This window comes from Diadema antillarum, unplaced genomic scaffold, assembly GCF_040938485.1.
Source record: "Diadema antillarum isolate AM-2024a unplaced genomic scaffold, OU_Dant_1.0 seq00001659_RagTag, whole genome shotgun sequence".
Taxonomy (NCBI): Eukaryota; Metazoa; Echinodermata; class Echinoidea; order Diadematoida; family Diadematidae; genus Diadema; species Diadema antillarum.
In genome coordinates, this window is record NW_027272359.1 from 1,765,735 (window position 1) to 1,788,049 (window position 22,315).

At 38.9% G+C, this 22,315-nt stretch overlaps 1 protein-coding gene across 1 annotated transcript in view; it reads right to left on the minus strand.

The window, feature by feature from the left end:
• LOC139711434 (P2X purinoceptor 4-like) overlaps positions 1 to 22,315 on the minus strand; it is a 177,436-nt gene that overhangs the window by 46,138 nt on the left and 108,983 nt on the right. The window contains exon 5 of the mRNA XM_071623317.1: positions 4,774 to 4,882. Coding sequence (XP_071479418.1) covers positions 4,774 to 4,882 — 109 coding nt within the window. The remainder of the gene's footprint in view (positions 1 to 4,773; positions 4,883 to 22,315) is intronic.

A 22,315-nucleotide genomic window follows, 5' to 3' on the forward strand; every position in this document is an offset into this window, starting at 1 on the left:
GCCGGCATTCGCCTAGCGGAAGTCGGCCTTGCTACAACAAACATGCAGTCTCCTCCAAGCGATAACTCGACGCTGTGAATTGGTCAAGTCGCCCCTAAAAGGCTCCTCGATCGTTAAGTGGCGATTTCTGCTCGAGTCGAGGAATTTATTGCTTCACCGACACCCTGAGAGCATGTGACGAATTAAGAGAGTGAGACGTAAGGTGGCGAGAGATTGGTCACTCGAACCAAGGAGTTATCACTGATAACACCTTGCTCAACACCTTGCCCAAAACAGGGGGAAAAAAGGAGGTGCGGCGCTGCCTCCTTTACCCTGGCTAGGACAGGAGAATTGTACATCGAAATAGAATGATGAGATAACAATTCAAGGATTGTCATAGACCAGGTTGTATAAAACCAAAACATCCTTAAAAGATCCTTAAAAACATTTAAGGATCTCCAAAGTGTGGCTTTCATTCACATGGGAATAATGATGAATGTGACCAGAACGCAGGGCTACGCATTTACCTTTAAGATGTCTTTTATCTGACAATTACTGTCTAAAGGACAGCAACTTTGGCGGTTAAGTGTAACAACTAATATGGGATGTGATTGTTTGACATACTGCTGCGACAAGAAGAATACATTTTTTGTCAAGACAAATTTGACATTCCTTTCACACACGCAAAATGAAGAAGAACGAAAAATGTAATGTGTTTCTTGGAGCAGAATGCATTATGTCTGCTGACGTTGAAAAATGGATCCCTCCCGGGATGGCTGAAAGGTCAGGCAATAAACTTAATTACAATTTTCTACCGTAGAACACGATTCACTTCGAACCTTCGCTCTAAACAAACCGTTCATTATTAAACCGACTGGCCACGTTCCCCTCCCTCTTCCCCTCACCGACCGGTTTCCCGCCTCGCGCTTGCTCGATATCGTCAACCTCCCGAAAGCTCCGATGTCGGCCGATTTCCATTCATCCCATGCGCATTAGTACCGGTATTATCTTGTCCATTCTATTCCAAATCACCGCGAGCCATCCCCGTACGCTGAGGAGGTCGACCTCTCCCTTAATGTAACTAACTGCTAAATATCCAAATTTAGTCCAAAGTATATGGAGTACTCAGAAAAGTGGAATTCTTTGTCGGATTTTTTGAGCCGGTGATCCATTCCGCAAGAAGAAATCGTATCCGCGACGTTGGAGAAAACAGGAAATGAACCCAGTTTCGTGAAACTGTTTCTATCTGTGACCGCACTGTGTACATTCATCAACATTTTTTTTAAAAGTTTGAGGCATGAAAGAACAAAACATTATAGGTGTGCCTGAAATTATGCAAGAGAAATGGCAGCATGACATACAATCACTTCTTGCTATCATTGCATAAGCCTAAGGGTGTAAACATGACCATGTGTGAATAAAAGCGAACCTGTATAGTAGACCCTTCTGTGAAGTTAAACTTTCACGAATATGGGCGTGTGATGGGCCTGTAATAGAAAACGTTTGTGGGTAGAAGCTTTCTTTGATCTGAATTCTCCTGCACTACTAAAAAAGATGAAATATTCTTCCTATTTTCACATAAGTGTAGCTTTCATCAGCAGACAGATAGTATAAATCAAGAAAGCAGATAATGAAAACAGCAGTGCTTCTAATCAAGACCTTTGTCCCGAAAGACACAGCAGAACGGTTTCCAACTTCACAAAACATGTAGTTCGCTCTTGTGGTGAAACTATTTCGCATTCCCTCTGGCCTCAATTAGTGTAAGTGCCGTTCTATTGGAAATCATCAAATTTGCCCTGAAAGTGAGCGCAATTGTCAAAAACAGTGACAATACTTGCATCTTTCTTTTTTTCATATGCTAAATGTCCGAGATATTAGCTCGTGGGTATGAAATGAGACAAGTTCACAGTATGATCTTGAAAGACGAGTCCAGTGAATTTAGCTGAGGGTTGGTAGAACTCAACGGCACGTCATTTATTGTGCTGTGGATTCCACAACCCTGATGAGTGACAGTTTTTATCCCATTGAATGTCCAGTTCACCGGATGACGTGTTTCATATACATATTCTTAATCAGTGACAAGAAAGCTGAAATGCGGCGTATGAGGCGTTTTCATGCGTTGTAACGCCATTTGACGAACCAAAGGGTTGAAAAGAGATTGCCGAGGGTGCTGGTGCAACCAGAAATACGCAGTTCCTTGATTTAATTCGTGTTCGGCTGTAGCAATCAATTAGCCCATGATGCAAGGCTGTGTTTGACTACGCTTTGCTTACTTTTGTTTGGAAAGTATTGTTTAGTTTTATTAAAATAGCTCGAGGAGGATACGGAAAATAGGATTTCGGCAGATGCTGGGATCTGGATTTGGTGATAATGATATCGAAGCAACTTGCTGCTGTTGATATCATTTACATGCGCGATACGCCTAAATCATGCATATATCAATTCTGCTCATAAATCCTACTGTATGTGATCTCTTCCGAATCATTCTAACGTGAAATCCTTCATTGACATGCGGCACATGAATTAATTTGCTCACGAACGGTTGAAAATCCTGTTCATAACGCATTGCTAAGACCAGCGCTAATTGATGTAAGTTCCAAATGTGGCGGTTTTGACATCAATATTATGTCAGCGTGATTTAGAGTGTATACACGGAGCCAACGCCGGTATGTGCACAAGTCTGGTTGGGTGAAATATGGAGACTGCAACATCGTGATGTTTATCATCCTAATGTTAGAAGATGTCAGTCTGTTCGCGGTTGCTTCCTATGTCCCTAGGCCAAGGTTTGTTGTTCTTTCATCATCACCATAATCATTCATCATATAGCATCTCTTGGGGGTTGCCATGAGATAAACAACATACCCTAACGACCAAAGATGCATTCATCAAACTCAAGCGCCTGTAGCTTCGCATCAAAGTAGCCATGCACTTCATTTTCGATATCAACTTTTCGGAGGCTATGAAGAAGATAACTTCATGTTTTAATTTATTGCACATGCTGCCGTATAATAAACAAAATACTTGAAAAAGGAAGATGATATTATAAGTGCTGTGATCCCCTTCGATTGTCTCAAACATTGATCTGAGGTTTATAATTTTGTACGGCGTTATGAACGAAGGCGATATGAATAATGCTGTCCTATAAACAGATAAAATGATAAAAAGGGTTTTTATCACGGAAAGTATTAGAAGATTATTGATTGACATTCGTCGGAGTCTATTTTCGTGTAGGACATATAAATCGTATGTAGTAATGACAGAGAATCCATATTCTATCAGTGTTAATTTTGGCAAGCAAAACTTTCGGAACTTTCGGGACATAGATCTCCATCTAAAGATAAGAAAGTCGAACCATCAACATGAATAAGGGTTGATGTGGTTGGTGGCGCGGTTGATGTTTTTCAATGAAAATGTTCGCAATTTTAAGAAGGCTTTTTTAGGTGTTTTTTTATTCTTTCAAATTTGACTGCGTTTGCTATGTCATACGTTATTTCGCCAAACCTCGAGATAATTTTAAGATTTTCAGTACAGATTCAGACATTACTAGATGTTTAAAGACAAGTGAGTATCGCCACGATTGCGTTAAGTACTGCCTTTAATTTTGGCCAGTACTCAACTTGTACTTCGTCAGTCAGTTGGTACACCCATAGAGTTGAATTTCAATCTTTCGCTCTAACCTGTCATTTCTACGCATTGTACTCATCAGTACGACAATCACATACTGCAATATCGCTTGGGGAAACTGTGGCTCAACTAAAATCAATCCAATTTTTACTCTCCAAAAACGTGCTGTACGTTTGATTACCAATTCCCGTTACTTATCCCCATCCAATCCCCTATTTCGTCAACTAAAAACATTGAAAATTGAGGATCTTCACACCTTTCAAACTGCTGTTTTTATGTATAAATATACATTTAATTGTCTTCCAAAAATTTTTGATGGCTTCTTCACTCCAAATTTCACCGTTCATTCATATCCAACATGTCAGTCGTCCGATTACCATCTCGAAAACCCCAGAATCATTTTAGCTCAAAAATCATTAAAGCACAATGGACCAGATATTTGGAATTCTTTACCCCCAAATTTAAAACAACGTACGTCGTTGAACATTTTCAAACGAGAACTAAAAAACACCCTCATAATCCAGTATACTTCTGACACATAAATATTCATACCACCTGGTCAACAAACACCCTAAACAATGAGTTCACGGCCATAACTGAAGTAACATTCACCTCATCACACTGATACACAAAATAACACTCAACGTACAAACCAAGATTCATCCCAACACAATGCACACCGCACTGCACCGCACGCCCTTCGCACAATTACTTCCCACTCAGTGAGTGGCAAGATTTTCTTTATGTATCTCTTCGTTGAGCTCATTGCACAATTACCCCCCACTCAGTGAGTGGCAAGATTTTCTTTATGTATCTCTTTACCTGGGGCCATCATCCTCGTCAAGCTTAGCTTATGATGATGGTCCCCTGCATTTCATTTTTATCATTTCCTATTGCTTCCTTTCATATATGATATTCGTTCTTGAAAAAAAAAAGAAAATGTATGTAAGATCCAAACGTTACGAATATTAGCTGTGTAAATGACTATGTAAGTATTTTGTTGATTTGTTGATTTGTATTGATTTTGAAATGCAGAAATAAAAACTGAACTGAACTGAACTGAACAGAATACAAGGTATCAACTGCTATACGGATGGACAATTCGAGGATGCTTTTCATACATGTAGTAGCACTGGCGACATTTCCAGGGTACACAGGGGGACTACTTACAGTGGTTGAATGTCCACTTCAACGGGGCACCACGCCCGGACTTCACACACCGTCGTTGGTTGAGCGTCTTCCGGGTTGGTTGTATTCACACACCTGCCGGTCTTGATTCCTGTTGAAAACATACCGGAAAAATGCTGCCATTTAATATAGCCATAACGGACTTCTTGGTTTCAATTCCATTACATCAAGTGAAATAATTAATGCTCGCTGAAAAGTGGCTACAGCAGAGAGAGAGAGAGAGGGGGGGGGGGGAGAAGAGGGAGAGGAAGAGGAAAACGTGCATTAAATATTCTGTAACGTATATGACATGACATTGTGTGTGCATAAAATTATTTCAATCATAAAAACAATGTTAATGGATGTCCTTCTTCCTTCTTAGTCTTGCTTGTGTTGTTGGTGTTATTATGTCACAAATATAATTGATAGTAATTATCAATTTGCGCCTATCACGAGTAAGCGGTGTAATCAGCAGAGGCTGAAAAATTATAGTCATCTACATACAAAGAGATGAAAACAAAGAGATGAAATCTCTTTGTCTGCATATAAAAGCGACGTTACGTGCACGTCCACGTGCGCGCTGAGCGCGTAACGTTACATGAATGCCGGTCACACGTCTCCACCGGCATTTGGGTTCCGTCGATCAAGTTGGCCAACACTGCATTAATGTGCAAGTCTGGCTGAGGGAAAACTTCCGCATCCGCAAAAATTAGAATTCCTTCTCTTTTGCAAACCTCACAATCATTTTCCTCCATTTTCTTTTCTCTCGCCTGAAGAAACTGGAATTCGAAGAAAGGACGACTAAAATGAAGAATGAACCCATATTTCTTTTCATGCCTAAGTACTATTTATTTGCAATTAAATGCAATCTAAAATCTCATCAAGTCAGTACTTGTCTAGCAAAACGCCGTCGTCATTATAAAAAGGGGGTGACGATGCAAATGAGTGGGAATAATTGAGGTGACCGATTGACATTTTCTAGCTCCCTCAGTGGTAAACACCGGGGATTCATGACTTCAGTGTTAGAGGTGATAAGATGTACGTATTTCGCTGAGGCCTACCATAGTTGGAAATCTTGATAAGATTTCGTGTGTGAGAGTTATTTTTTTTATCTTATCTATTTTATTTTATTTTTTTGTTCAGACAGTAATGATATCGATGTTAAGGCGAGGAGTGTTTGGGTGCATTTTGATATCGCGAATTTCGCGAGAGCCAGGATTCGCGAAATTAATATGCAGCTTAAAAGTTCTTGTCTACAATATATGCATTGAATGCCAGTGGCAATTCGCGAAACTTTAGTGTAGCGAAAAAGGCCATCGGCTCCAATTCGCGATAATTTCATTCCGCGAATATATCATGTTTTACAGTGCGCAGATAGAGACACAGTAATAGAATTAAGTAATGTGTAAGTGTGAACATTTGGTTGTATGTGCTTACAGATGCTTGTTCATACCTGACCAGTTTTTCGGGAGAAAGAGCGAGGAGGGATGACGTGAAATTAATGGTCAAGGGTATAGGCCTACAATATGATCAGCATTTGTATCGAAGGAATTTTAAACAAATAAATTGTTACTTTTTTACGGTTCTCCAAACGAAACTGACAATGTTTTGCTCCCTTTGAATACAGTATTTCTGTCATGTCTGTGGCACAGTAAAAAGAGCGTATGATAAAATTACTCTTGAATTATTCTTATCGATATTTTTTCAACTATAGGCAACAGTGACGAGGACATTTTCGTAAAAAACGCTATAGAGAGTGACACCTGATTTCCTATAAAGTCAAAACTGATCTCTGGATTTATACAGTTTGAATATGATTTATAAAACTGTCACCCTCCCTCATCTTGATTATGGAGATGTTGTATGGCAGTCAGCTTCTAAAAGTTATCTTCTTTCTTGGTAAAAATTTCAAAATAGCGCTGGCAGAACTATTTTGAAGGTTAATCCATTTTCCCACGTTTCCAATCAACATGTTCACGAAAAATTAATGTGGAAATCTTTGGAATGCCGTCATAGAAAACATTTATGTATCATGGTATATAAAATATTGAATAATTCTACTCTAAATTATTTGACTGAAAACATCAAATCCAATTATGCACTACGGTCGAATCAAAATTTGAATTTACCCAAACCTAAAACAAATAGCTGCAAAAGAACATCTTTCCTTAAAGGGCTGTTTCATATTATAACATATACCGATTGAATTATGAAATGGTACAACTTAGAGATCTTTTAAAATATTACTTAATTATTATTTCGAACAATTTGCCCATGATTTGTTTTTTTTTCATTTATTATGAATATGACTATTTTCAAACCATGAATATAACCCTGGAATATCGTTCAGTGTATTTTTTTGTTTTTGTTTTTGCTTTTTAAGTGTTGTTTTAGCTTTTGTTTCTGTTTCTGTTTCCTGTTAAGATTAATGTATGTATTTTTTTTTTTTTGGGGGGGGGGGTTATTGGCAAACTGTACTTTAAGAACCCCAAGGAAGAACAGTCTTATTCTGAAAATATCACTGAATTTGGGCTATTCTCCGTATTACTTTGATGTACATAATTTTGATATGTTTTTATATGTGCCTTTTTATACATGATCTGGAAATAAATACAAACAAACAAACAAACAATGTAACAAAATTCATCTCTATGAAAACACTCATCTTATCCAATTATGTCGGCTCCGTCAAGACGTGAAAGAATACTCTACTCGAAAATGAGGACATCGGCAAGTTACATCCTATACCACAGAAAGTCAGGCATATCAGAGGCTTGCGTACAATCGACAAGAGGGTTAAAAACATGCTTCACCTAAGCTCTGAAAGTACAAAGTGGGATTTTCCTCTCGAATTCAATATTATTCGAGTTACGGCCGGAAATGGGTGGAAAGTGAGCTCGGTCACAGACATACACGATGTGGAAGTAACAGCACATGAATCGAGCAATCACTGAGGCAATTCGGCCACAATTCAAACCGCCCAAGATGGGACACGTATCGAACTTGTTTTCATGAACAGTCGTAATGAGACCGCCCTTATGGCTTGGCGCGAGTTTGGACGAATGTCGTGCCGTACCGCGCAATGACTACCTCGTTTGTTTCGTCGTCTGCTCGCTAAACATCCATCACGGGGTGGACAATTGACGCACTTCATCTATTTAACAACCAGAGTAAATAAAGTCCAGATGTGGTTTTATTGGCTGCCCAGGAAATAGGAAACGGACTCGAATGTAAACAAGAGGAGAAATCAGCCTAGCAAATTACATGACTTTAGTTACACAGTTGTGATAAAAACAAACTTTCCAAGGTCTTTAACGATGCCCTGGTGTTGAAGAAAGAGGTTAAATGGCTTGCTGGTTTCTTAGTCATGACATTTAGGGGGTTTTCCTTATTCTTTTGATGGAGGTTACCAATCACCATACTTATCGTCTATATTGTTACGGAATTTCGCAGGACACGACTTCATTAAAACCGGTGTGATTGATTTTGATTATAAACAGACAACGTTATATTGTTTGTGAGTGCGTGACTGTATATGGTGCTAGTACTTTAGCATACCAATACACGTACACTAACTGGAGTAATTTTAATTTGCGTTAATAGCAACATAGTGTCATGCAGCTATTTCTGTCTACAAGCTATAATCAAATGACTTGTGTGATTTCTTCTAAACGATTATCTTTCCGTAACGTCACAAAAGAAAATGTAAATCCTGTAACGTACGTTCGGGAATACGGACTATCGTGTTCTACAGAAAGAGATGTCAACATTGGAATTGTCAACTCCACAATGGAATGGCTTAACAATCGTGTTGTGATTGAAAGAAATGTTAAGCTATCATTGCTTGGAATCTGTCATATTTACTCTGGATACCTGAGTGTTCTGTCAATTATGCACGTACATGTATTTCTATGAGATGATTTCTCTCCGAATCCGTTAATAAATCGGTATAAAGAATTTAATGTTCCTCTAAATCATCCAGTATACAATGCTGCACACCTCACTCTTTTTAGAGGCTTCCTTTGGCATATTTCACCGTTCAAATCTTGAAAATTTATCAAATACAATGGTGTTCATTAAAGAGTACAAATTTAGTTTGTTTAATAATAGTTGAAATAGTTCTTTCTTTTGCTTCTTCTATAGCAATTTCACCAAGCACCAATACGTCCGGATGTCGAGCTGCCCAGAAACACGACACGACTCGACACGACTCGACACGACACGACAAAGTCTCGTCAAGTCAGTAATCGAATACGTCTGAAGCTGTTTTCTTGCCAGACTCGGTTCCTATACCTTCCACGAATTGTGCCAAGGTTGAATACCACAGTTCCCAACGTCAATCCCGTCATTGTCTGGCATCGCAATTAGAGAGGCGTTTTTGTGAAAAATTGACGCCATTTGAGTACTTAGCACACTTTAGCGTATTGCAATTTGAATAGACTTTGTGTGGGTGTCTGACGTTTTGAGGGCAGGAAGGTGCTTAGTGGCAAAGAGAGAGATAGATAGAGAGAAAATGAGAAAGAATGGGATTTCTAGTATGGAAACGGCGAAATGGGAGGGATACTAAGTAAAAGAGTGAGGGAGAAATAAACTTGTGTATGTGCAACCAAATAATAGTAGTGGTGGGTAAGGCCCAACACAATGAATATGAAACGTGTTTTTATGTAATCTTATTTTATTCTATTTCTGCATTATTCACAGAGTAATTCTAACGTCAAAAAGAATTTTCCAAAAACAATTAGGTACGCATGACACAAAAAATGCACCTACCAATCATAAAGTAAAATAGATATATTGTACAATAACAACGGGTAAATCATTAATTATAAAATTAAATGATAATGAATGACTGAATTTGGTGACGGACTCTGAAAAGAATGCACTATGGTAAACTTGACCTTGCAAATCTTTTCATACTATTAAAATTCATTGCCGGGGGTGAGTAGAAAATGCATCAGTGCAGGTGTAAGGTAGGATGCGTGTGTGAAAGTGCAGGTTTTCGATAGCGGATTAATTGTGTAGATTTGTATACATATAAATCCTGTGTTTGTAAACGTGCATAATGAGTGTACTGCATATGCTTGTGAGTGTAGGTTGATGTGCATTGTGTACATGTATGTTGCGAGACCTCGAGATAAATGGCGCACATTCAGTCGTACGACAAAGGGATGATGCCCCTGGAGATAAATGATAATGTGCTGCAATCTTTCACCATCGCACGAAGCTGATAATAGTCTCGACAAGCAACAGGATCTCGTCTAAACACGCTTTATACATGTTGGCAATGAGGGCGCACTTACGTCTTGCTTATAGTTCCATTATAATTGAAACAGAACTTTCATACACCAGCGATTACCTACCTGGAATCGGTACATGTATAAGCTTAATGAGGTCAGGACGAAGCGGAAAATTAAAGTGCGCGCAGTGCGCACTGCGTGCGCTTGCATTTTACTGCATTGTGAATGGGTGAAAGCCTACGACCAGTCGTAGAAATTCAACATGTCAAATCTCTACGACTGGCGCTAAGACCCAGTCGTACGACTAGAAAATGGCAAGACTGTGACGTCACACTTCTAGTCTTGAGGTCTTAAGACCGGTGAATCGGGGCAAAATCGTGTAGTGTGCAGCGGGTTTTAGAGGCCCCAACCATTCTTGTATGAATTGTGATTAGCTCTGTATATCACAACCATTGCACGTATTTAACGACAAATATGACGCACTCAATAAAAACTAATTAATCACATACTGTATGATGATTACTTAAGTTATTTCATTTCGGGGGGGGGGATATTCGAGATTCCTGTAAACAACCGATCAATCATGCTACAATTATCTTCTCTGTAAGGTTATTCGTTTCATTATTATCAAGTAGGAAATTCCAACCGATGAATCTAGATTTCGGTAACGAATCAAATCAATCTCCAAAATCTTAAAGCTAACAGACAGTTTTGTAAGAAAAGCATTCAAAAGAAAAAAAAAAGAATTTCTTATTTTCTTTGGGGGGGGGTTACGTTTTATATCGTGAAATCAACAATGTTGCCACTGAGGAATTCTTGTTAAAATTACCACAGAATGTTCCACCTAGCTAAAAGGACCATAGATAATCCGAGATTATTTTGATATCTAGAGAATTCTGGCAGTCTCTCGTTTTGTTTTAATCTACAAGCGATTTAGGTTTTTTTTTTAATTCCGGCATGCAAGCCAGCTCACTTTGTACTTCATACATTCATAATCTCTGTGATTGAATCCATGGTCAGTAAAAAAAAAAGGACGCTGTTAATCTCTGATTTCAAGACATCATCTAGGGGTTGTTTTTTTTTTCTTCTTGCTGTTGTTCCCTTCATCCGAACCGATTCTAGGCGATCTTCTTCCGTCGCAATACATTCTAAAAGGCTTTAGGCTCACCAGGGAAATTAACCTAATCGATGCGATTTACTTTAGACGATCATTCCGTCCGCGTCGGCCGCTTTAGTCGTCAGTGAAGCTTTAACATTACAAGTGACGAGGGCGTAGACTTTCCCTTATTAATTTCGCTCCATGCGCATCGCTTGATTGAACGTTTGAGCGTCGCGTAAGAAATTTTGTGACGGGCGTGTGAGAAAGGAAGTGACGTTATTGATTAGATAATAAACATCTTTTGTCATTTGCGGCAACGCTTCACGAGACCCCATACACAAATCACAATAGCATAGCACGATTGGAAAGATAAAGGATCTCTTCCGCTTTCTTAGTACTCTCTCAGCAGCAACTGCGTCTGAAAGTAGTGCCACTAGGCAGGTATAAACACACGCACACACACATACACGCAAATATACACAGACACAGTGAAGAAAATGGTCCATCGCCATTAAAAGATGAACTATGCTTAAATAATTTTTATGCGTTGTACACTTTCTCGGAGGCATGCCCCTAAATTGCGATGATGACTTGCGTGGTTAAATTCTTTCTCAAAATCGCTAGAGGATTTCTGAAGAGAAAGGTAAGAGGTTTTAGGTTGTAAGAACCATTGTTTCGAACGTCCATTGCAATTGATTGTGCACGAAAGTGGAGAAGGTCGCATACAATGATGTGCTTTGCTGTGAGTTCATCATACTACATGCTCATTGGACACGCATTGAGTGTTTACATTTCAAGTCGTCTGTGCCGTTTACATTGTAAATGTCAGCATGCATATTTGCAGTTCATGAAATGAGAAATCGCCATAAAACAAGATAGAGGGAGGAAGTATGAAATATGTGTGGGCTAGTCTGTAAATGTTTACAGTTGTGTTGTACGCGATAAGTTCATATTTTGCAATTAAATTCCTTACACAATGTAACAATAATCAAGTACTTAAATGTTCTTCTACCTACGAAGAATAAAGTTCTCGACTATCTACAAGGCACACCAGTCCATGCGAAAGAAACGCTCAACTTTAGGAAGGATGCTCTGCGATCAAACCCTGTGTAAGAAGTATGCAGCATCCGTTAGGTTTTCACACAGTCTTAGTTCGCTGACATGTTTTTTTGATATTGTACTAGACATGGCATATTTTATCGCGACACACCATTTCGAATTTGCATGGCACTCCTTCCGAGTATTCGCCTTATACCGTCCATCCCACCGCGGCTCTCTGAGTAAGGTGCGAATAGGGATTATACACCAAGAAGTATGAAATAACGCTCGATCATGAATGACAGTCTTGAAACAGGGTTTTTTGTGGTAGCTTTTTTATTTTTGTATGTCTTATCAAAATCAGTTCAAATGGACAAGACTTACGTGTGATTTCAAGTGACTGGGACATAACATGGCTATATTAACAACAGCCAAAAAAGGGGGGAAAACTTATTCAACGGTTGGTCAGCACAAGCTGATTCATTCTTTAATTCGGCATGGTTTCTATTTTTCCTTGGTGAACGAAACATAACCAGAAATGTCAGTGGTCATTTATATCTTCACCGGCTTTCCTTCGCAAATCAAGTTGTGTGTCTTCTTTTTTTTCAGATGAATGACAATTATCAACAGTAAACAATACAGTACAAAGTACAAAGTACAAAATAGCAATGCGATCAATTTAAACAAGTCACTTGATTTGTTGATTCTTGTAAATAATTAAAATTAAGAAAAAAATGTTGTAAGTATGATGTTGTCCTATAACAAAGTTCTTTCGCCTTTAATCTTACCGCGAGGAGAGAAAAAAAATAGATGCTGCTTCCCCGTGTGTGTCTTTAAGGCTACCATAGATTCAACAAGCATCGCAAGACTGCTAATGTCATCCAAGCCGAATCGAAGAGCACTTAAGACTCTGAAAGGTAACTCGCTTTTCTGAGATCGACAGTTTGCTACCCCGTTTCTCGATTACGAAACATCCTTGAATCGCATTACCATATTTTGGACCAAAACATATTGACAGAGAAGGGGGAAAGGAGAGCCACTATACCGGGGGCCTTGTTTGCTTGCTGGGGATACTCGAGTCAGACCGGTACTTGTTTCAGCGGGTTGCTGGCCTAACAGCGGGACGGTTTCTGAGTAAATATTCTCAGTGAGCGGAGGACCTAATCACGACGTGGGATGGAAGTCTGGGCGTTCAATCGGCCGTATCGTGGAGGAGGACGGTGCGAGAAAAAATTGCGCAGAGACAAGAGCGGGAGTCATGTTTTATCAAAAGTGCTGTGGAAGGGGGGGGGGGAGTGGGCGAAAACATTCATATTGCTCAGGATATAGGATAGAAATAAAGTGTTTTCAACCTGCAATGGAGCACTTTGAATGTGGATTCTTGAGTTATAATCTTGCAAAAATTGTACCAAATGGAATGGAAGCGTCGACCACCCTGATGACGATTATATTTTCATGTAAGAAATGACGAGATTATGATTAAGTTATATAATTGTTATCATTTTGTACTTTCCACTTATGACAACAGTTCCACAGCACAAGTGAGGTCCCAGGTAAAAAAAAAATATATATATATTTTCTACTTCTTCTTCTTTCCAAGAAGGGTTGCTTTTACCAAACAGATCTTACTGGAAGTAGTTTCGAGAAATTTCGTTCCCCATAAAGCTATAGATATAGGCAACTGCCATGACTGCGTTCGATTTAACACCATGCACCTGTATACCGTTTTTCCCAAGATATGTCTATTGAACGTATTGCACACTTCGACTAAAAGCACATTGATTAAGTTTTGTTGATATTCTTGTAATTGAGAAGGGCATTGTATTTATACTGGCATTATATTGGCAAATTAATCAACATTCTAAAGTTACCACAAGAAAAAAGTAGAAGAAAAGGGAGAGTCCTTGTTACCTGAAAGCATTTTTCAATTAGGTTCTACTGAAGGTTTACGTCTTTTAAGCTGTCGTACTCTCGCATGAATATATTGCATATGTGTATACATGTATGTGTGTGTGTTGTGTAAGCTTCAATACAGCGGCACTGATGCCTACTTTGTTTATCTAGTGTACGTGTTCTCTATATGTCTCTATGTACGGACATTGATCCATGTTCGTGTGATACGTCGTCCCAATGTGCTGCGTCCCTGGATACATCAAGCAATCTTATCCATCCAGGGGAACTCGGTAAACATTGATGGATTATGACTTCTGCTTCACGCTGATTGAAATTCCTCACATTTCATAACCAGTGAAACCACCCTGTTTATTGCGCTGTCTATACATCAAGCCGCCTCTTTTAAAGACCTATACTATGTGAAAATCTAGATAAAACCAGTTTTGACGGGCAATCTGTACACAATTGTACACAAGCGTTGACAAAGAGATATCTCAATTCTCCATAGCCTGGCATACACATACTCCCATAGATTATTGGGTGATATTCGTTGTTTCAAAGTTTCTTTAATCCGAAAATGAAATAGGGATCGTTATTCGGAAGATTTCGTTAATCCGAAACACACAAATTCCGTATCCTATAGATGTTCGTTAATCCGTTACTTCGTTACTTCGAAAGTTGTCGAATATGAAATAAGGTTCGTTATTCTGAAGGGTCTTTAATCCGAAAATTGAAATAAAAGTCGTTATTCCGAAAGGTTGTTGATAAGAAAATGATTTCAAAAAAAAGACGAGATGCGTGCTAACGAGCCTTCGAATTACTACCCTTTTGAATAACGGACTGTTGCCAGATTATCAGTTGATACACTTTAAAGGTACTGTTTACCATTGGGAGCAGTGATTTAAGAAGTGTTCGAGTTATCACATTTGATGCTCAGTTGTATCACAAAACACTCTACGGCATGGAAATTTCGCAATGAAGCCTAAAAGATAAGGAGATCTCACTATTTTTATCAATGAACCACAACGTAGACGGTTTAGAAACAATTTTATGATTTATATGTTCCCATTTTGTATATTTAACAATACTTAACATTGATTATATTGATTAACATTTTTACATTGGTGGTTTCTATCACCAATTCACATTTTAGAACTATTTTGAAGCACAAAAGCTGGGATTTTGTTTCGTCTGCAAATGGTAAATAATGCCTTTAAGTATAAAGATTATCCGATTTCCTATAACACACTTGAACATGATTCTTCCTGTTAGCCACCTTTCTTTCGGTCTGTGAGGGTCACACGTTGGGAAGACAGAAATTCTGACCAAGATATACCGAGGTGATTTTTTTATTTCGACGGCTCTGATTTAAAAGGGGGGCATAATGAGAACGGCTTTGACGTTCTCTCATGTCACCCCCATCAGCTCTCTCTTTGAAAAGCGACGAGCATTTTCATTTCCGGTTGACTCTTGGGCGAGGTCGTAAACATGACCTACAAACCTGCCTGCTTTGCAGCTTCTAAAAGGAATATATCGAGGGAACAATCAGTGTGATAGTTATGTGCAGCTTGGGCTCGTCACGATGTTGCAAAGGTTGAGAGTGAATAAGACGCTTTCACGTCTCGGTATATATTAAAGGGGAAATCCAGTCCAAATATAAGTTAGTCTGATTAAAAAAAAAAGAAGTAATATCTTACGAGTTCAACAGTAAAAATTTGACTGAAATCGGATGAAAAATAAAGAAGTTGAAATTAAGGAAGTAATTTCGATCAAAATTGTACCGTTGAACTCGTAACATTTTACTCTTTCTTATCAGACAAACTTATATGTGGACTGGATTTCCCCTTTAAAAACTAAACCAGTGAGTTCCATCTGCGATCAATCTTCATTCCATCCTGACTACCGAATGACCATCGCGATCTCGTTAAGTTGAACAAAACGTGTCTGTCTGTCTGTCTGTCACAGCGTTGACGAGTAAAATGAGCAGAAAATGGTGTTTGTACAGTCACAGAAACTGGTAATGACGTCTCAAAATGCATTCCCGCCTCAGGTTCTTATAAGTGCACATGCAGGCTTTGAACTATGGCAGTAAATACACATTATGCGCGATGTTCAACGGTTTTTCGGACAGTGACTTGAATCTAAAAGAGAACTGCAGTTACTCATGAGAAGAATTTTCATGTGAAGCGTTTACTCATGAGAAGAATTTTCATGTGAAGCGTAGATTTTTACTGATGGAGCAATTCCCTATTCACATTTGCACATTTGAAAGCCACAGTATGATTTAATTTGAAATCTTTCATTTTTTCCCTTCATTTCTGTCTTCTAAGTTTTCTGACATCGCGCGAATCACATTCATACCATGAAAAGGACACCCCACTATCTGTAGGCAGGAGCATGCTCATTGCATATACGGTGTGACGTCATTATAAAATGGACTGAGTGTTATTTTTGAATGTGAAATGGGGCATGATGCACCATGGCGACCCTGATTCAGCAGCACGCCTCCTAGACAAACACGCTGTCGCATCCCATTCCCTCTTTACGGAGGCAGTCGTGTCTGCCTACAGACTTAATGATGTAACTGGAAACATGCCTAGATCACATCAGACCATTGCACGCTGCCAGGCTGGCTTGGGAGCCTGATTAAGTACCTCAAAGCGAAAGGCGCTGAGCAGGCAAACTTTTTTTTTGTTGAAAAGTTAAGAAAAGAACCGAAGATGACAGAAGACAGCCAAAGACAGGATATCGATACACTGAACCCTCCCCCCCCCCCCCCCCATCACCGGTTGTACTATATAACACGCAGTGAGTTTGAGTATTTAGGTACAGGGAAAACGAGCAATATCAAAATATACACTCCCAAAATACAACAATTAAAAAGATGAAATAAGGCGTGATGTATTTCTTCTTTTTTTTTTGACGAATGGATTACCATAGATATTGAGACAACAGAAAGGATATTCCAACCTATTACACCGCAGAATGTCTCTATCACTACATGATTTGATAATGTTGTACCCAGGGTAGCCTCTTCAGTGTTTGTACTGTCCGAGCAGAGGGACATGGACATCCCAGCATCGCAAGGTACCCGTCTATGCACACCTGGGTCAAGAGGGACATCGTGAATAGGCAAAGCGTATATAAACACTTGACAGGAAGAGATCTCGGCAAAGTAATATCATCTTTAGATGTCGTCAGCCGACCTGTTGACAGACAAGGCCTTCATATATAGGTCTATAACTTGAATTAAAGAGCAGAAGTTCTAGCGCCATAACTTTTATATTTATATGATATGTTTTATTATATGCATACATAAAAAACATGAAAGATGTAGTCCCACGTACAATGACGTTCTATCATGTGTACACGTTGGACAATATCGTTGATTTATACCATAAAGAATTCACCCCGAGTTAATTGGCGCGTTATTTGTAACAATCTGCCCCTTTACTTAAATTGACATAAAACAGATGCTCTTATGTTACACTGCTGTATTCATTTCCTCTTACTTGCCTTCTGTTCTTGTCACCCAAGCCGATGGTTACCATTGCAACATTTTTATAACGGATTACCTTTTTTAATGCTATTGTGGACGTGTCGTATCTCGTTCTTTTTTTTTTTCGGGGGGGGGGGGGGCTGATTTCATACCTTGACATTTATCGCCGGGTTATACGTACTTCTTGATGCTACCACATACTTTATTGTAATAGAAAATGATCAAAATGGAACACTTTGAATGTGACCTTTTCACGCTGAAAGTGAGTTGAGGCCGTGGATCATTACAAGCTCATCTTCCTTGTATAGGAGGTTGAGGGAGAGATCGTTTTAAGGTGGGGTCACTTTTCAATTTACAAGTTTTACTCAATGCCAAACAAAAGACGCAAGCGGTTCATTAATCCATGGTTAAGCCCAGACTTTCACAAAATTAGGTGACCCCAATAGCGGAGAACAGAGCGGATATTGGAAACTTTCCACGGATCAGGCAGCCCGCGATTGTTTACCCATACTAATAGCTAAAACGAAAAAGGGGCAGGTAGTGATTGGAACAAACTCCTGGAATTCGAGCGAAAATTAAGAAGTGCCACTTTATCCTACAGGCGTGATTCAATCAAACTGCAGTCCAAAGTGATAATATCCCCGTAAAGACACTTTCACTTTAAAAACCAATATGGCGACAAATTTTTGATCACAACGAAGTTGCCCCAACTTCCGCCGCTGCATACTGCTGGCAATGGCGGCTGACTGATGGGAGCGAGTCGGGCAGGTCGGCATGACCATTGGCTTGTTTGTCCGCCACTTCGTGTTCGTTATCTCACTAACACTCCGTAATGGACACAGCCAACCTCGGCAGAAGGTCGGTTGTAACCTGAGTGTATCGAACGATATTATTTATTTTCAGTCGATTCAGTTGGGTAGAAACATCTCGATTCGTCTGTTACTAGTAGTTTACTACTATCTTAATCGGGAATTGGTTTACCCACTCCAGACAGCAAGTTGCCGCCAATCCAAAAATGAAAAAAAAAAATCGATTGGTTTTTTTTCTATTTTCGCAGCAGACTACATGATTGTGACAAGTGCTTCCCACATTTCGCGGTGATGTATCGTTCACTTTGTGACCGATAATATAGCTATCGTTTCTGTTAGTCTTCTCGAACAGTCGTCAACGATTTGGCGACGCATTTTCTCAGATCACGCCTCATTATCAAAATATCAAAATGTTGCATTGGTAAAGTATTAAAATTTTTAGCAATCTCTACTCTTACTATAGGACATTCATATAAAATTGATATTATATCTAAATCAGAATTTGAATTTCTGATAGAGTGAAGGTGTAAAGTACTTCCTACAGACACCCATTTGTATAAAGACTTGAATGATCGATCCCCTCGTTAACAATTGTGCAAAAGAAATTCCCACGTTTTGTGTTTCTTGACAATTAGCTTCACCTGGGCAAGGTTGACGGCTCGTGGTAAATGTTCGAACTTGCAAAGCTAGAATGAATACGGACAAGAAGACAGGTCTTTCCGTGAACACTTAACCTGCAAAAAATAGGTTGTGCTCGGTTTACTCGAGGCAGATAGGCATTGAGATCAATAAAGAGGCAGAAATGTGGGGAAAAAAAGAAAACTATGGTGACATTCAGCAAAGTTTATGAAACGATGTGCGAGTGGTATTATTGATATGTTAACGACAAAAGCTACGAAAAATCGTGTCATTCAAATTCTTTAACTTAATTTTATTTTGAAAGGCATCCTCTAAAAACCCCAATACTATCACACGATAAACTATCATATCATCTGAATGAATGTCTAACGATGAAGAAGATTAGAATACATATGAAAATTGAGCTATATACTCGATTTGTAAACTTAATGATTATTGGTCAGGCTAAAGAATCTTCTTAAATGTATTTCATAAATGAAATGCCCATGATGTTGTGCCTACTCTAGGAATATTTATTAGTATAACAAAACAGTTTTATCTGTGTTTATTGTCTGAAAGTGCGTTTATTCTTTATGCGCTTAGTGTAACCTTGGAATCAATATTTGTAGGAACTGGTGGCTTAAATATCCTCAAATCCGCTTGGCAAGATTGAAAATGTAAAATCCTCTTTTTGGTAGTCAGCAGTTGCTCTCCTATGGGTATTTCATTCAAATTTGGCGCCCGTGCTGACTTGGACATGCACGAGTGTTCAGTTTGCGAAGCAATATTCAACACTCTGATATATAAGAACGTTCCATCAGCACGTTTAACAAGCCTTGAACTTCTTGTAACCACGTGACTATTAGGAATTTACGCGTCGGGGTGATGGAAAATCGATGCAGGCAAGTGTGACTCTAATCAAATCGATTCGTCGAGGAGAAAGGGTGCGGGTGGAGATGAATTCAAACAAGAGGGCGCGGGGGGGGGGATCAAACGAGAGATTCCGAACATGCGCATTACGTGCTTCTACGACGGTTAAAATGTTAATTCAATAGATAAAAAAAAAATTACGTATGGACTTTATTTTCTTGAAATTATAGATGTAATGTAACTCAGCATCCAATGAAGTTTCAAATGATACATCCGTATGCAATAGCGTTTATAGCCTCTAATCCTACGATCATTCAACAAAATATAAAAATATGTGCCATGAACATTACTTTCTAAATACCTATCAAACTTATTGTGCAGCGAAAATTTTTGAAATCAGAAACAAGAGAAAAATGCTGAGGTAAATCTAAGTCAAATTATTTCATTTTATTTCCTGATAATACATGAATTATTTGGTTATCAATTTCTGACATAATTTTTTGACAGCCATGCTGTTAGTGCTTCATTCTACAGCCATCCAATTAAACAGGCAATGTTACATGATACGGCTATTGATCTTAATGTACAGCGCGCCACAGTCATTATTTTAATTGATTGAATTGACATTCAATTGTGCTGCAAGATAGCAAGCTCAAGTTCTCTCAAAAATGGACGCACCAACATAAGAAATTAAAACTTTTGATAGATTTTCTAAACAGGTTGCTAAACGAATTGATATTTTCTAAGAGGATAGTGCGATGTTGTTTAGATTCATTTCACAGTAATTGCTGCAACTGCGCAAATCCCATAGGTGAAACAGTAGTATCCAATGTATAGATATCATTGTTGTGAGATTGCCAAAATAGATTAGATTTCCAAAGGTTATTAACAATGTCATCACCATCTGACTCTGATTGAATATTCCATTAGAATCTCGCAAGGGAAAAGCTGTGCGGCGGAATAAACGATAACAATGAAACTAAAAAACTTTTTTTTTTTTGCTTAGGCGAAATCTTATTGTTTCTGATATTGATAAACGTTATCATGAATATTTGTCCTTCGCTTTTACGTACAATTAGGTGGCTGAAACACTGAAAGCGCAAACTGATACTTTAATGTAAACCAGGTATGACGACGATGATAGTGATGAATACTAAAGTTGAAACATGACTGGAAAAGTATGATGTCGTGCCTGTGATTTTCGTGCTGGTGCTGGTGTAAGTGCTGGTGTTGGTGCTGGTGTTGGTGTTGGTGTTGGTGTTGGTAGTATAATCAATACTTGGCACCTGCGATAATCCCGAACTTGAAATAACTCTGTTTTGTAAACAGGTTGACATTAACTTCATGATGCTAACAGGTGTTTGGATTGTTGTTGAATGTCATCTGCTGCACCGACGCTATTTTATCGTTGGCGTTCGTGAGTTTTGTGGTTCATTCTTTTCTCTTATTGGGCAGTACTAGCTACTTTGGATGATTAAAACTGAAAATTCATGTGTGATTTTGCTGAAGATTTACTGTCGTTTTCTTTGGAAACCCCCGTGACACTGTAAATCTCAAGGAATATCAGATTTTACATAAATCAAGAGTCGATAATAATGTTTGGGTTTTTTTTCTACCCCGCTGTGACCCAGAGAAGAATAACACCCATTACTCCGATCCCTTTTTTCCCCTTAACTTGATAATATAATGTGCGTTGCTTACGCTCGTGCAGTATTAGCAGACCAAACGAACACGCACACTCACGATACGCCTAGTTAAATCTGTGCTTGAAAGCTTAATGGAAATCTTTGAACCTTTGAGAGGTTCGGAAATTTGTGGCATTTTATCCGCACTTCCTCACAATTTGTCCAAAATTAAGCTCTAAAGGGATATGATTGCCTCGACCTTCTGGTCATGAACGGAATGCAAAAACTTTTTTTCGTCGTCAAATTCAAGCGAGGTCCCCAAAGGATCGTTATGGTGTCAACAGAACGATAGTTGTTGTCCGTTATCTCTCAAGACCTGCACGATATCTCTAACGGCAGTCTGACAGCTGGTATAGGAGCTCGATTTAGCGTGTTTGTTGAGAGCACAAGCACAGATACCAGCACTTGCACCGATCTCGAAATCACCCTTTGTGGCTCATGGCGCAAAATAAGCTTTGAAAGTTATCATTAGGTGATCCGAGTATCCTCTCGGATCACCTTCTGTATCTGTACGGATTCTTTGTTAGGTGATCCGAGTATCCTCTCGGATCACCTTCTGTATCTGTACGGATTCTTTGTTGGTTCTTCTTATTTCTGGACAAAAGTTGTGTATCTACTTACTCAAAAAGTTCTCAGAGTATCAATTTTAAACTCATACCATATATGTATCATGTCCCAAAGACGACAAATCTAATGTATAATTGTGATCAGTCGACCGTGACGTCACTATGACGTCATTATATGAAAACACATTTTCATTCATATCTCATTAATAGAATGGAATTTTTCAATGAAAT